The 12,472-nt window shown below is 42.1% G+C and overlaps 1 protein-coding gene across 18 annotated transcripts in view; it reads right to left on the reverse strand.

The window, feature by feature from the left end:
* The window catches only part of KHDRBS2 (KH RNA binding domain containing, signal transduction associated 2), a 339,646-nt gene extending 331,250 nt beyond the window's left edge, over positions 1–8,396 (reverse strand). For 14 of the 18 annotated variants that reach the window (XR_010358258.1, XR_010358249.1, XR_010358251.1 and 11 more), the window contains exon 1: positions 8,089–8,390. Coding sequence is in view for 3 of the 18 variants with exons in the window: in XM_064412265.1 (XP_064268335.1) it covers positions 8,089–8,179 (91 nt within the window). In the remaining 15 variants the exon portion in view is untranslated. Of the gene's footprint in view, positions 1–8,088 lie in introns of all 18 variants that reach the window. The other 4 variants (XR_010358259.1, XR_010358260.1, XM_064412277.1 and 1 more) reach the window with 2 other exon arrangements.
* Between the last annotated feature and the right edge of the window lie 4,076 nt (positions 8,397–12,472).

A 12,472-nucleotide genomic window follows, 5' to 3' on the forward strand; every position in this document is an offset into this window, starting at 1 on the left:
GTTCTAAGTATTTAGGAAGAACAAGGTCTCACTCTTTCCCCAGACACAGTTCACATTCTGAGCTCACTCAGAATAACCCCTGACAACACCAAAATGTTCTTTCCACATTCTCAAAAAAGACAAAATGCAACAGACAAGTTTGCCTAGAAATATTTAGAAAAATCAGCAATATGAGGCTATATTAGCAGAAGCACAGAGACAAAAACGTACACTGTAAGAGGAAAGTTAACTCCATTTTTCAATACTGAAAAGCCACTTTAAAACATACACATGGTCCCTGATTTCATGGCAAGCTCTCTAACTTCAAGTATTGGAAGGAGAGCTTTGAAACATACACTTAAATCCCATGGAACAATGAACTAGGGGATTTGTTTTCTTTCTCCGGTGCTCAAACCTCTCAGGAAAACTGTTTTTCCTTGATTTGCAGCACTGCTCTTTGGAAGTTGACTGATTATGAGCCAGGGGCTTTGATCCCTACTTTTGCTTTTGCTGAAGACACACCTGCATTTACCAGTTAGCAAAGCCAAAATGCTTCTACCACAAAACAAATGAACATTCTGTTCCAGATCCAAAGCAGAGCAAAAAGGAGGAATGCATGTTTTGATAAATCTTCTACAGACTAGCACATAGTATATTTTTTTTCTAATAGTTACATAGATTGCCAGAATTCAAAGTATTTTATGAATCAAAAGCTTTTGACTTTTTTCTACATCTGTCTATGTAACCCTTACAACAAGGGATAGATGCTAGAATAACTGATGAGCAATTCAGCAGGTGCAGAGAAATTCTAAAAAGCAGTGACCTGCCCGCGTCTTTCAGCCTTTGCATCGTGCTAACCCAAGAACAATAAACAGCAATGCCCAGTGCAAACAGAGCATTTCAGCAAGATGTCTTTGTCTTATGGCCATATACGACCATCAAAACTTTGTACCATCTTAATTAAGTGCGGATGATCTTCAATATAGCCATATTAACATTACTAGAAGTTTCACCTGATAATTCGTTCAGTATTCAAACTCAAAAATTCCCTTTCAACAGCAAAGGTTGTGAAATCAGGAGCAGACATACATTACTGCAGGAACAGTTTTTTTTTGGCGGGGGGGAATTGGAGGTTTTTAATCTGCTGGAAGTTTTAAATAATTCTTCTAGTTTTTATTAGTTTCAGCCTTTTTTAGGATAAGGAAATAGCTGTACTCATTTCCAGCAGGATTCTAATTAAAATATGACAGGATTTACAGAGGACTGTAATAACCAGGATTATTTCTGCCTGCAAATTTTAAAATGACTAATTTTGTACCAAAAATAATAAGAATACTACACTTTTCTTATGAAGCTCTTTCCACATCAAGATCTCAAAGATTAGAATGAAATTCAGCATCAGTCTACATCTTACAGATGGGAGTTTCAGAATGTATTCACTGAAGATATATAGTACAAGCCAAGACTCTGTGTACTGCACATCAGATCTTTACACGAGTTTTAAGGTTTTCAATTTTTCTGGTCAAGCTGCACAATCTTATTTGTTTATACAGCCAAAGATTAAACTGCAGCATCAGTAAAGTTCTATACTTTACACACTTAATTTTAAAAACTGTCTGTTTTCTTGTTTATTCTGATATAGTGCACTGGTACCCATCCAAGGACTGAAAAATGCAAAGTGAAGAAGAGATGAATGCATACCTTCACAAAGCTTAGCAGGGTCCACCTGCAAAACTGATTTTTTTTTTCTATAGTGTATGCTTTCTTAACACCTCAAATCCCTGATGAAAACACTCCTCCTGTTATTTATTCTCAAAATATTTTTAAGAAAGTTGCATATTCTAAGATCAGCTGTGACAACACTGAATTTTCTTCCAGATTCAGCAGTTTGTTGGAGAAAAGAGATTGAACTGAAACAGTTAAAAACAGTTTATTTAAGAAAAGGCACTCTAACCCTGAACTGAGGCACCAGGTGACTGCAGTGACACTGCCAATCCAGGAAACAACTATTTCAAAAAAGCAGCATGTGCAGCCTACAGTACAGCTACAAGGCACAGAAAGGTGCAACATATTCCCATTTTAATAAACCTTGGCGAAGAAGTACCAAACAGCAGCTACATTTATGCCTTCTAAAGTAAGGCCAAAGACATCTCATACTCCAAGCCTGAAACCTGTGTCTTTGTGTCATGGGGGAACTGCTTCACTCTCATGGCACTGCTTTGGTGGGTTAGGCAGATGTTTAGCCTTTCCTGGAAGACTCATGCACAGGTCACTGCTGTAGACTACTAAACAGCCCACCATGCTCCAGCACATCTCATTGTCAGTATATATTGTCTGCATATTGCCTAAATGAGAAAAGTATACATGCAATGAAGAAGACTTTGATGTACCTGTTGGACTAGCCCTTTCCCAGAAGGTGCCACGATATGAAGCTCTATTTTGGCATGTGGAGCCCAATTATGCCACCTCCTGGCTAGGAATGGCCACTCTATTCTACACATTACACAGGTGTTCAGTGCTTAGGAAGTTAACAGTTGACAGGAATGTTCTACTCAGCTGTCCAGGTATTCTGCCTTCTCTTGGTACTAACCACAAATATTAACAATCCTCCAAAATCCTGAGTTTTAAAATGCTTACTTAGGCAGTTACAGCAGATACACTCTGAATGTATACACCAAGGAGACTAAATATGACTCAAATATAATAAAAGAATTCCCAAGACAAGTATAAAATGTTCTTTTCTTTCAAGGAAAACATTCAGGTTGCCAAAAAAACAGCACTTTGTTGATGAGGCTCTGTGCATCCAGATAAACCTCAGCAAATATCTTTGACCTTCCCTTAAACAGCTGGTACTAAATTCTGCTATTTGCATTAAACTGCACCTTTAGTAGCTCCACTGATTCAAACAGCACTATTTAAAGAGCAAAGCACCTTTTATTTTAAACAAGAGTATAAGAATCTAAACTTCAATTACTGCACTCATACTGTTGCCTCTTTGCAAAACAATTTACTGTGTTCAAAGTACATGTTCTCTAAGATCACAGATCAAATGGTCCTACGTGGCTTCAGATGTTGAAAGAATTTTATTATTTTTATTTTTTTTTAAATCACATCTATCATCTCTTTTTTCCCTCCTCTGAAGCAAGTCTGCCTTTTACAACTAAGGAGCTGGGGTCAATATAAACATAACATTTGCTTTGTTATACTCATTCTAACATTTTACAGTAAATGTTTTTCATAAATCTGGTTATCACTTGGGATTCATCTGCATTACATTCTGCAAGGTAAAAGCATGTCCTATTGGCTATACCAGTCAACAGATCATATTTGTATTACAAGGACTGTCTGATAGCCCACTAATGGCAACAGAAAAATTCCCATTAAGTGTAGTCAGCTTTGAACCAAGTCCGTAACACCTAGCACATCACTCCTTTATAGAAATCGTAAGGATCTTGTATTCATCTAGAGTTTGCACTTTCTATTGAAAAGGCTCCAAATGATCAATACAAATCTACTTTCTAATGAAACCAAGGTACCTGAAATACACACTCTGAATATTAGCATGTTTCCTGAGTCAATCTACCGGGAATTTACAGTGCATTTCTTGAGACAGCAAAGCAAACAATGATTAATACCAACTATTTTGTGAATGCAGATTTCGTCTCACCTGATGTAAACATCAGGAATAAAAGAAACAATAAGCAGAATAGCAGCTGCCCACTGATTAATATTATTGTATGAATTTACATTTACATTTTACATTAATCTTATTTTAGTTGAAAGGCTTGTTGACACAAGTGAACTCATAAATTTGCAAGCACATTTTCACAAGTAGTTTTCAATGAAAAAAAATATAAAAAAGTATCAGAGGCCTGGTTTTAGTAGGTCATAGGCTTGAGCAACAGCCTTTCACATCTAGGGCTAAGGATATGATTGTCATATTCTGTATTTCCAAGACAAATAATTTTCAAATAACAACCTTATTATTATCCCAGGTTTTTAACAGAAACACATACTTACAAACTAAATTTGCATTCCTATATGAAAAGAACATCAATCGCCAACAGTCCAAAGAAACCCCAAACCTATATACGACAGTGTATTAGCTGAAATCCTGAATATAAGACAAAATAAACTTGCATTATGTCAACAGTTTTCTACTAGCTAGAACTACTACTGCAGGTTTGTATGAGAGACCCTACTAATGCTCAGTGTAAAGGCTAATGTTTTGAATAATCATGTCCTGTCCTACAAGAAGCTTGTATGGGGATGATAGCTGAGCTACATGAGGCTAATTTACACAACTTAGAGGTTTAACAAACTCTGCTATGCCACATGGAATGATCTAGGGACTTAACTCAAGATTAAAGTTAAAGGCCTGATTCTCACTGCCTTCAGAATGCAGCTGAAATTCTGAGGTCAATTGCACTGTCATTATAAGAGAGAGAAATTAGCTACCTCATTACCCTAGTAATGCTGATATTTCCATGGGGAGAGATGCTCTTACTTTGGCCAGCTCTTTCCAATAGGTCTTTTTCCTTTATGTTTATATTACAAAACACAGAGCTGGTTTTAAGAATACACTATCCAAGATATTCCAAAGCTGCACACATATAAATAAAGACATACACACACACACAGATATACACACACACACACATATATAATTTGCTTGACCCCAAAAAGTACATAGACAATTAGCTGACACTTTAGCTGAATGGAATGCTGCTATAAAACAAGTTTTGAACTATCAAACTAGTTGCATCATTCTATGTCATCCACACCTTCACAACTAAAGTGACACTTATTTTTATATTCATAACCACAGACATCTTACACTAAGCAATAAATATTTACAAACACGCAAAAGTAACACATATAAGGAGCTGGTAGCTTCCATGGTAGGGAGCAGCACTAGAACAGAGAGGCTCTCTGTTCTCCCTGGAGCGTGCTGCTGTATAAGCACAAGCTGGGTAAAAAGGTACTGGTCAAGAACATGCTCTCCACTTTTTACTTTTTTTTACGTAACCAAGCATTACTTGAGCTCATACATTTATCAGGACATCTCCCGACCAAAAGCAGAACAATCTTAACTGAGAAAATAAGTACTGGTAACCAGTATACAATAAAATAGTTTAAAATTATACATGAAACAGGGACACTCTTCCAGCTCTTATAACAGCCTAGTACACAAAACAGTTCACTTGATACAAAAAAGCCCTTTCGAACAGATGGAGATTAGCCTATTCTTTAGAGTTCAACTACCTATTACAATGAAAAGGTATTTAACTTTCATTACTGAATTGATTATATTCTCAGAATAAGTATGTTCAACACATTTTGCAAAAGTTTGAAAATACTTAGGCTGAGGCAAATAGCACCAGGCACTCACAAGTTATTCTAGTAGATGACTTACCAATGACATTTCCATTTCTTATAGTACAACAGTCATATAGGATGTACTTCTACATGAAACAGGTTATGACCCATGGGGAAATCAAGCATCTTCTGATTAAGGCACTAAACTGGCCATTCAGAGACTTAGGTTCATTGTCAGAATCCATAACACATTCCCACAGTGGTTTTTAAAGAAATTGGGTTTTGTCTCCACACCTTGTATTTAGCACCACTTCCACCTTTTTCCTCACCTTTCTTTATGTTGTTTGGTAAGTATGGGAATACTCTGCCAAAGGAAATGTCCCTTTTCTGAGGATTTCACCAGACCCAGGTAAGGACTAAAGTAAGTGATTTCTAGTCATCCCTTAATGGTGAGGGATAAATAGCTACCGATTGAAGTATGCATCTGACACAGGTCAACCTGAAGGACACAGACTAACATTTTGAAAACATAAGAAATATGTTGGTTATGTACACCAAAACACACAAACAAAAAATTCATGCAACAGAATCCAACAAACAAAATAAATTATTTGGGGAAAACGGGCAGTCTTATCTTTACAAGTAAATCCACTGTTGCAAATCAGAAGCATTTTTCTGGAATACTTATTGCTTCTGTGCCCTTCTGCGGTTTCTCACAGCAACACAACTGTTCTCAACCTCAGGTTTGAGCAGCCAACACGAAACAACACAGCACTTTCAAGTCCGAGTGAATGCTTGAGGCTCTGAGCTCCACAGCAAATCCACACTTAAGCATCTGATACAAAATGTACTGGCAATCAAAAATGCTTAGGACACCATAAGAAGAACACCTGGCTGGCATCATTATGGATGTAGCTGATTGCACATTACATTCTAAAGAACAGAAATCCAGAGTCTGGAAACAATGGTTTCTCATGAATACAACCTAAAATTTATTCACTGCTACAGAGATCCTTGCACCAGGATTCCATTTTCTTCTAGCAACCAGAAAAGAAAATTCTGCCCATTCTATAAATTTCCTTTCTATTTATACACAGCAGCAACCAGTGCATTAATTTTATTTTTCTTAAGTAGTAACATTCTTACCATGGTTAAGTGTTTTAACAGTCATCGTATGTTAGACTCTAAAACAAATCTCTAGAAAGCATGACAGATGGTGTTTTGAAGGACAATGCCAGGTACCTGGTGTGAATCTGACATTAGCATTCTCTCAGACAACTCACCTTCATCTTTTAAAAAATCCAAGTGAAATAATGCTAAGAAGGAATGAGAAAATCATTCATTTATTCAATTTCACAGTTGCTCAAAATACAACTTCTGCATGAAATTGATGCCTAGAAAAAACTATTCTATTTTCCTTTTTTTTTTTTTTTACTTTTCTTTGCCTACTTTCGGTTTTGTCCTTCCTGCATTTTCCTCCTTTTCCAGACGCACACACACACTCCCAGTGGATACTTCCCCCCTCTGGGAAAAGATCGAACTGCAAGGTTCAAAAAATATATTCCTCTAAGAAATAAGGACTTTGTTTATGGTAGAATTATTAGAAAAACTGTAAAAAGCAGCATGGCTGCCTCTTTAACAGTGAGGCAGATATGACAAAAGGGCACTAAATGGGTCTCTATATTCATACTGAAACTCAGTATGAATTTCAAAGCTATCAAACAGAAGCACTCCAACAAAACCTGGACTCAATATCTTCATTCACAATCAATAGAACATACATTAAGGAAAGACAATATAAAAAAACTGCTGACAGAGGAAAAACTTAATTCTTAGCATGGTAAATCTGAATTAGTTATGATTTTCTTTAAGTCATAAACAGAACTTAGGAAATTATTTGCCACCTCTGAATGTGAGTTTATTTGAATGTGACTCTCATGACCATATATATTCTGACCATATATTTCTTTGCTTTAATCTCATTTAAGATCTTGATATGTTATCTTGATTTATGCATCAATCTTTACAACTTCTTTTCAACATTAGGTTCCAAGTTTAACAGGGTTTTTTAAAAATTCTATGAAAAATCTCAGAAGAAAGATATGTATAAGAGAAACTTAATGGATTACACTTTGGCAAAAGTTGAAACTCTGCACCATGAGGTCTTCACTCAACCACTATAACTGAGGAGTTATTAAAAGAGAGACTAAATTTTAAACTTTCTCAAGAAGCTCTTGCTGAGGTCCAACTAAAACTCTATTCCAACTAAAGCAAGGAAACTAGAGCGAATTACATTGAGTAACCAAATGTTATAACCAGTGTATGCTGATCTCCACACAAAACCAAGAGGAAATCCTCATGTCCTGGATGAAACTGTCATGAAATTGATAAGCCACATCCAATCAATGTCTGACATCGCGCAGTCGACTAAAACAGCGCCGCATTAACGGCACAACAGTATCGCCATACAAACCTTAACACTTCAGCGTGTGAAATCAGGATATAACGAGTGTAACGAGACGCCGGCATGTGCCTTTGTGTAAGTGAGCCCGGGAACCAGGGCAGCGCTTCCCGCAGAGGGGAACGAGCCGCGGCAGAGCGGGCGGCAGCGGGGCTGCTGCCGGACGGCTCCCCCGGCGCGGCTCCGGCCGCCCGAGCCCCGCACCGCCGCCGCCCCGAGCCCGCTCCGCCCGCCCGCGAACCCCATTTCGCTCCGTGTCCATCGGCCGGGGCCGCCGAGCGCCGACCCGAGGAGCGCCCCGGCCCGGGGAGCGCGGAGCGGAGACTCACCGTCTTCCAGGAGGCGCATCGCGTGAACAAAGCAGGGATCCAGGCTGTCCTTCTCGGCCATCAGCTCGGGCAGGTACTTGTCCTGCTCCATCGCCGCGGGCGCGCCGGGCGGGCTGCGCGGGATGCCGGGCTCGCCGCTCCGCGCCCTCGGCCGCCCGCTCGCCGCTGGCCGCGCCGGGGCCGCCCCGCCGGTGCCGCCGCCCCTCCCGCGGCGGGCGCTGCCCCGGCCCCGCCTCCGCCTTCCCCTCGCGCCGCGCGGGGGCGGGCACGTGCGCGGGTCGCCACGCGCCGCTGCTCGCGCGCCTTCGCCCCCGCGCCTCCTCCTCCCGCCACTGAGCGGCCCGCGGCCACCCGCGCGCTTAAGTAGGGAGGCGGAGCCAGCCGGGCCCCGCCCCCACCGCTCCCATTGGCCGCTACGCCGCGCCGGGGCCAGACTCGCCGCGCCATTGGCTGTCGCCAGGTGGGGGCCCGCAGGTAGCGGGCGCGCGTGCGTCTGTCTGTCTGTCTCTGTCTGTCTGTCTGTCTGTCTGTCTGTCTGTCTGTCTGTCTGTCTCTCCGTCTGTCCGTCCGTCTCGGTGTGTCTGTGGCGTGGTTTAGGGCTGTTATTCCCTTATTTACTGCTCCCACTAAAACCACGCCGCCACTCGCTCCCCCCATCATTTTCCCCATTCCCCGTGGCAGGATAGAGAGGAGAATTGGAGGAATCGAAGGTAAAGATCACGGGTTGGGATAAGAACAATTTACTGGAAACACCAATGAGATAAGAAAATGAACAGTAACAGCAGTGATATTAATAAAAAAAAGTGCTCGAGAGAGACAAGTGATTCTCAGGAGAAATGCTCAGAACCGGGGTTACCCCGCGCTTACTGGACCAGGAGGAGCCCCTTCGCTAAGGGACAGACTCCCCCATAACCCAGCGCCAGCAAGGACCCACGGTGACAGCAGAGCAACCTCTGGGTCCTGGCCATGCCCCTCCTGGCTACGGCAACAATTAACCGCGTGTCTGTGTCTGTCCGTGTGTCTGTCTGCGTGCAGCTGTCTGTGCCAGGTTCTGCGTGTCAGCGGGAGTGCGAGCACACGTGCTGCCGGTCGCTGTGGCGCCTGTGCGCGTCACCGTGCGCGGCTGTGCCCGTGCCGCGCGTGTGGGAGCGCGGGCGCGGGTCCGTGTGCGCCTGAAACTGTGTGTGTGTGTGTGAAACTCTGTGTGTGTGTGTGAAACGCTGTGTGTGTGTGAAACTGTGTGTGTGTGATGCTGTGCTGCGGTGCTCTCTGTGAATCTGGGGCTGTGTCTGTGCCCCAGAGCGCGCACTGGGCCTGTGCCCTGTTCCCGTTTGTCCACGCGTGTCCCAGCCTGCCTGTGCCGCCGGTGTCGCTGCGTGGGCCGCCCTGCCCGTGCACGCCGCTGATCCCCTGGCAGCCAGCGTGTGGGGGCCGTGGCCCAGCACGTGTGGCCGCCGCCGTGTCCCTCCCCGTGGCCGCGGCTCCGTGCCCGCCGTGCCCCGCCCCGCCCCGCCCGCCCGCGCCGCTCGCCGGGCGCTGTCCGCGGTGCTGGAGCCGGGAGGCGGCGGCTCTGCCCGGGCTCCCGGCGCTGCCCGGGCTCCTCGGCCCTCCCGGCTCCCGGCGCTGCCCGGGCTCCTCGGCCCTCCCGGCTCCCGGCGCTGCCCGGGCTCCCGGCGCTGCCCGGGCTCCTCGGCCCTCCCGGCTCCGGGGAGACGCCTCGCTAAAGCGGTGCCGCACCGGCGGCGTGGCCCTGCTGGAGCTGCCAGACAGCTCCTCTCCTGAGGATGTGATCACAGCATCAGCGACCGGGCACCGCTGCTCGCAGACCGAAAATGCCGAATATGCCTGCCCGTGCCTGCTGTGCGCGGCTGGAGAGGGCGCAGCAGCGGCCTGGAGGCCCTGGGAAAAGGGCGATCTCTGTCGAGGAATGCCGTGCTGCAGCTCCCACGGCCACGCCTGACAGAATTAGAGCTATTATGCAATTAAAGTGTCTACAGCTTGGGTAAATAAAATTGATTTTAATTAGACCTTAGCTTTAAGTATACATTTACTTTAGGTTATGTTTATTCAGGATTTTGCCCCAACAGACCATACAGTAATGTGTTTTGATTTTGAAAGTACACAAAAGATGCCTAACTCACCTCAACTCATTAAAACTCCATTTGTGGGACCTCAAGAACAAGCAGTCCATGGCACCATACAGCATTTTGTGCTCAACGCCGATGTCACATTCCTTCTTAGTATGTACCACTGATACTACTGTCTTAGTATTTATTCTAATGAATAGACAATTGTTGCAATAATACATTTGTGAATGGCCTAGTGCTGTTCATTTCAAGGGGTTTTTTTTTGGATGTTGTGGTGTTTAGATTTTGTTGGTTTGTGGTTTTGTTTTTGTTGTGGAAGTTGGCAGAGGAAGAAGGAATGAAAAAGATAAAAATCAAAGCAAAATCTTTGTAATGGCATCCACAAGGTTTTGAATTTGTTTTACAGACGTTACATAAAGATTTGGTCTGCGATGTTTTCAAAATCCTAAGATATATACAGGCAACATTTACACAATTTCCAGTCAGCATGCAGATAGTTGAGGGACTGCATGTGTTTACAAAAACATGTAGAGAATGTTGGTGACCAATGCTTTATTATTCTGTAGTATTTCTAGAAGAGAGGAATAAAATACCTGAGAACCAATCTCCCTGCTGAGAAAGAATAGGAGCAGGAAAACTGTTGATTCCTGCAAACTTACAAGACACTGAAGAAGCAGAGAAGACTGATAGCAGAATTGAAAGGTTTAATAGTCAATCAGCTTTTACTACGAATTGTGTGTGGAGATAAAGGGAAGACATAAGTCCTTCTTTAAAAAACAAACAAATAAAACAAAGAAAAGCACAGAACTAAGATAGTTTATTAATAATTTACCCTGATTCAATTTACCGCATGAATAGTTCTCCTTTCCCATTTAACAGCGTAGGAAGAAATGGTGGTGTTTGCAACAGCTCAGGTCTGTCTTGCTCAAGAGATCACCTGTGTCATCAGATTGAATTTCTGCACCTCTGTTTTTCAGAACAATTCAGGCTGGTGCTCCTCATTTCAGAAAGAGAGAAGACCAATGATAGGTGTGTTCTCCTACAGCAACTTCAAGATGAATGTAAGCCATTCTCACAGAAGTAATCCTGGTCTGGTGGCTTTCAAGATGTAGCATATGGTCATGTATATGGAAAATTAATTTGGGGGGTTTATCATCTGAGGTGCTTCAAGAATAATGTTGCTCTATTCTGTTTAATTGTACTTAACTTACTTAGATCACAGGAAGCTTTGAACACCTTTAAGTTTATTAAACAATGGGAAGTGCTAAATTAATTTAACTCTTTTTTTCTGGTCAAAGGAGTAGCAGGTTTCATTACACGTCTTTTTACAGTAAACTAGACAGAAACAAGTTCCCCATAAGTTCATTTTTGAAAACTTATACAGTTAAATTGACTTTCAGTGATACATAGGTTGTAAAGCATTGAGGTACCTTTCTGAATTTTACCTTATACCTTATTAATAAAAAAAAGTCATTAAAACCTGTCTGACAGGAAATATATGTTCTAATGACATCAAACATGACTTCATTGCTAGTTGGAGATCATTTTTTTTTCACAGCTACTAAAAACCAAAGACACATTTTACAACTCTTTAGTTTGAAGTGTCAAGCCAAATTGAAGTTTATCTGTACTATATTTTATTGCTAAGTCTGATAATGAAGTGGATCACAGCATACCAGATTGCAGTTTATTCAAAGACAGAACAGGTAACAATCGTTATGTATTTTTGCCAGTGCCATCCAAATACATTGTATTATTATGTAGAACTGAAGTCAAAAGGCAGTAGATGCAAACAACTGAAGGAAAAACTCAAAATTTTGCCCATACTTATTCAAAAATTATTAAATCTTTTGAGAATGTGCAGTAGAATGAATGGTCAGTGTGACCACGATTAGAATTAATTACCGTTCTGACACCTCACAATAAAGCTGACACAATAACTTAAATGAATATTTAATTATATGTGTGTGAGTATATGTAGGACCTCATACATCAAAAAATCAAAACAGTCGAGTGTTTTCTATGTCAGAAATTCAATTTGCTTTCAAATTTCTTTACTGGTTCATTTGCTTTTGGTGTGGGTAAGGGTTATCTGGTTCCTGAACAAGCTGCAGATGAGCATTAAAAAAAATAGGGACTTTCTTCTACAATCTAAGTAACCATCTCCTTCTCTGAAAGTAGAATTATAATGGACAATATAAGTAATAAAGCAGCAGCAGTACATGTGCAAAAAAGAGGGAATGGCCCCACCTCCTTTACTGTAGTTTATTTAATCCTTCTTTGAATACAGTCTGTAC

The sequence above is a fragment of the Passer domesticus genome, chromosome 3 (assembly GCF_036417665.1).
Source record: "Passer domesticus isolate bPasDom1 chromosome 3, bPasDom1.hap1, whole genome shotgun sequence".
NCBI classification, from domain to species: Eukaryota; Metazoa; Chordata; class Aves; order Passeriformes; family Passeridae; genus Passer; species Passer domesticus.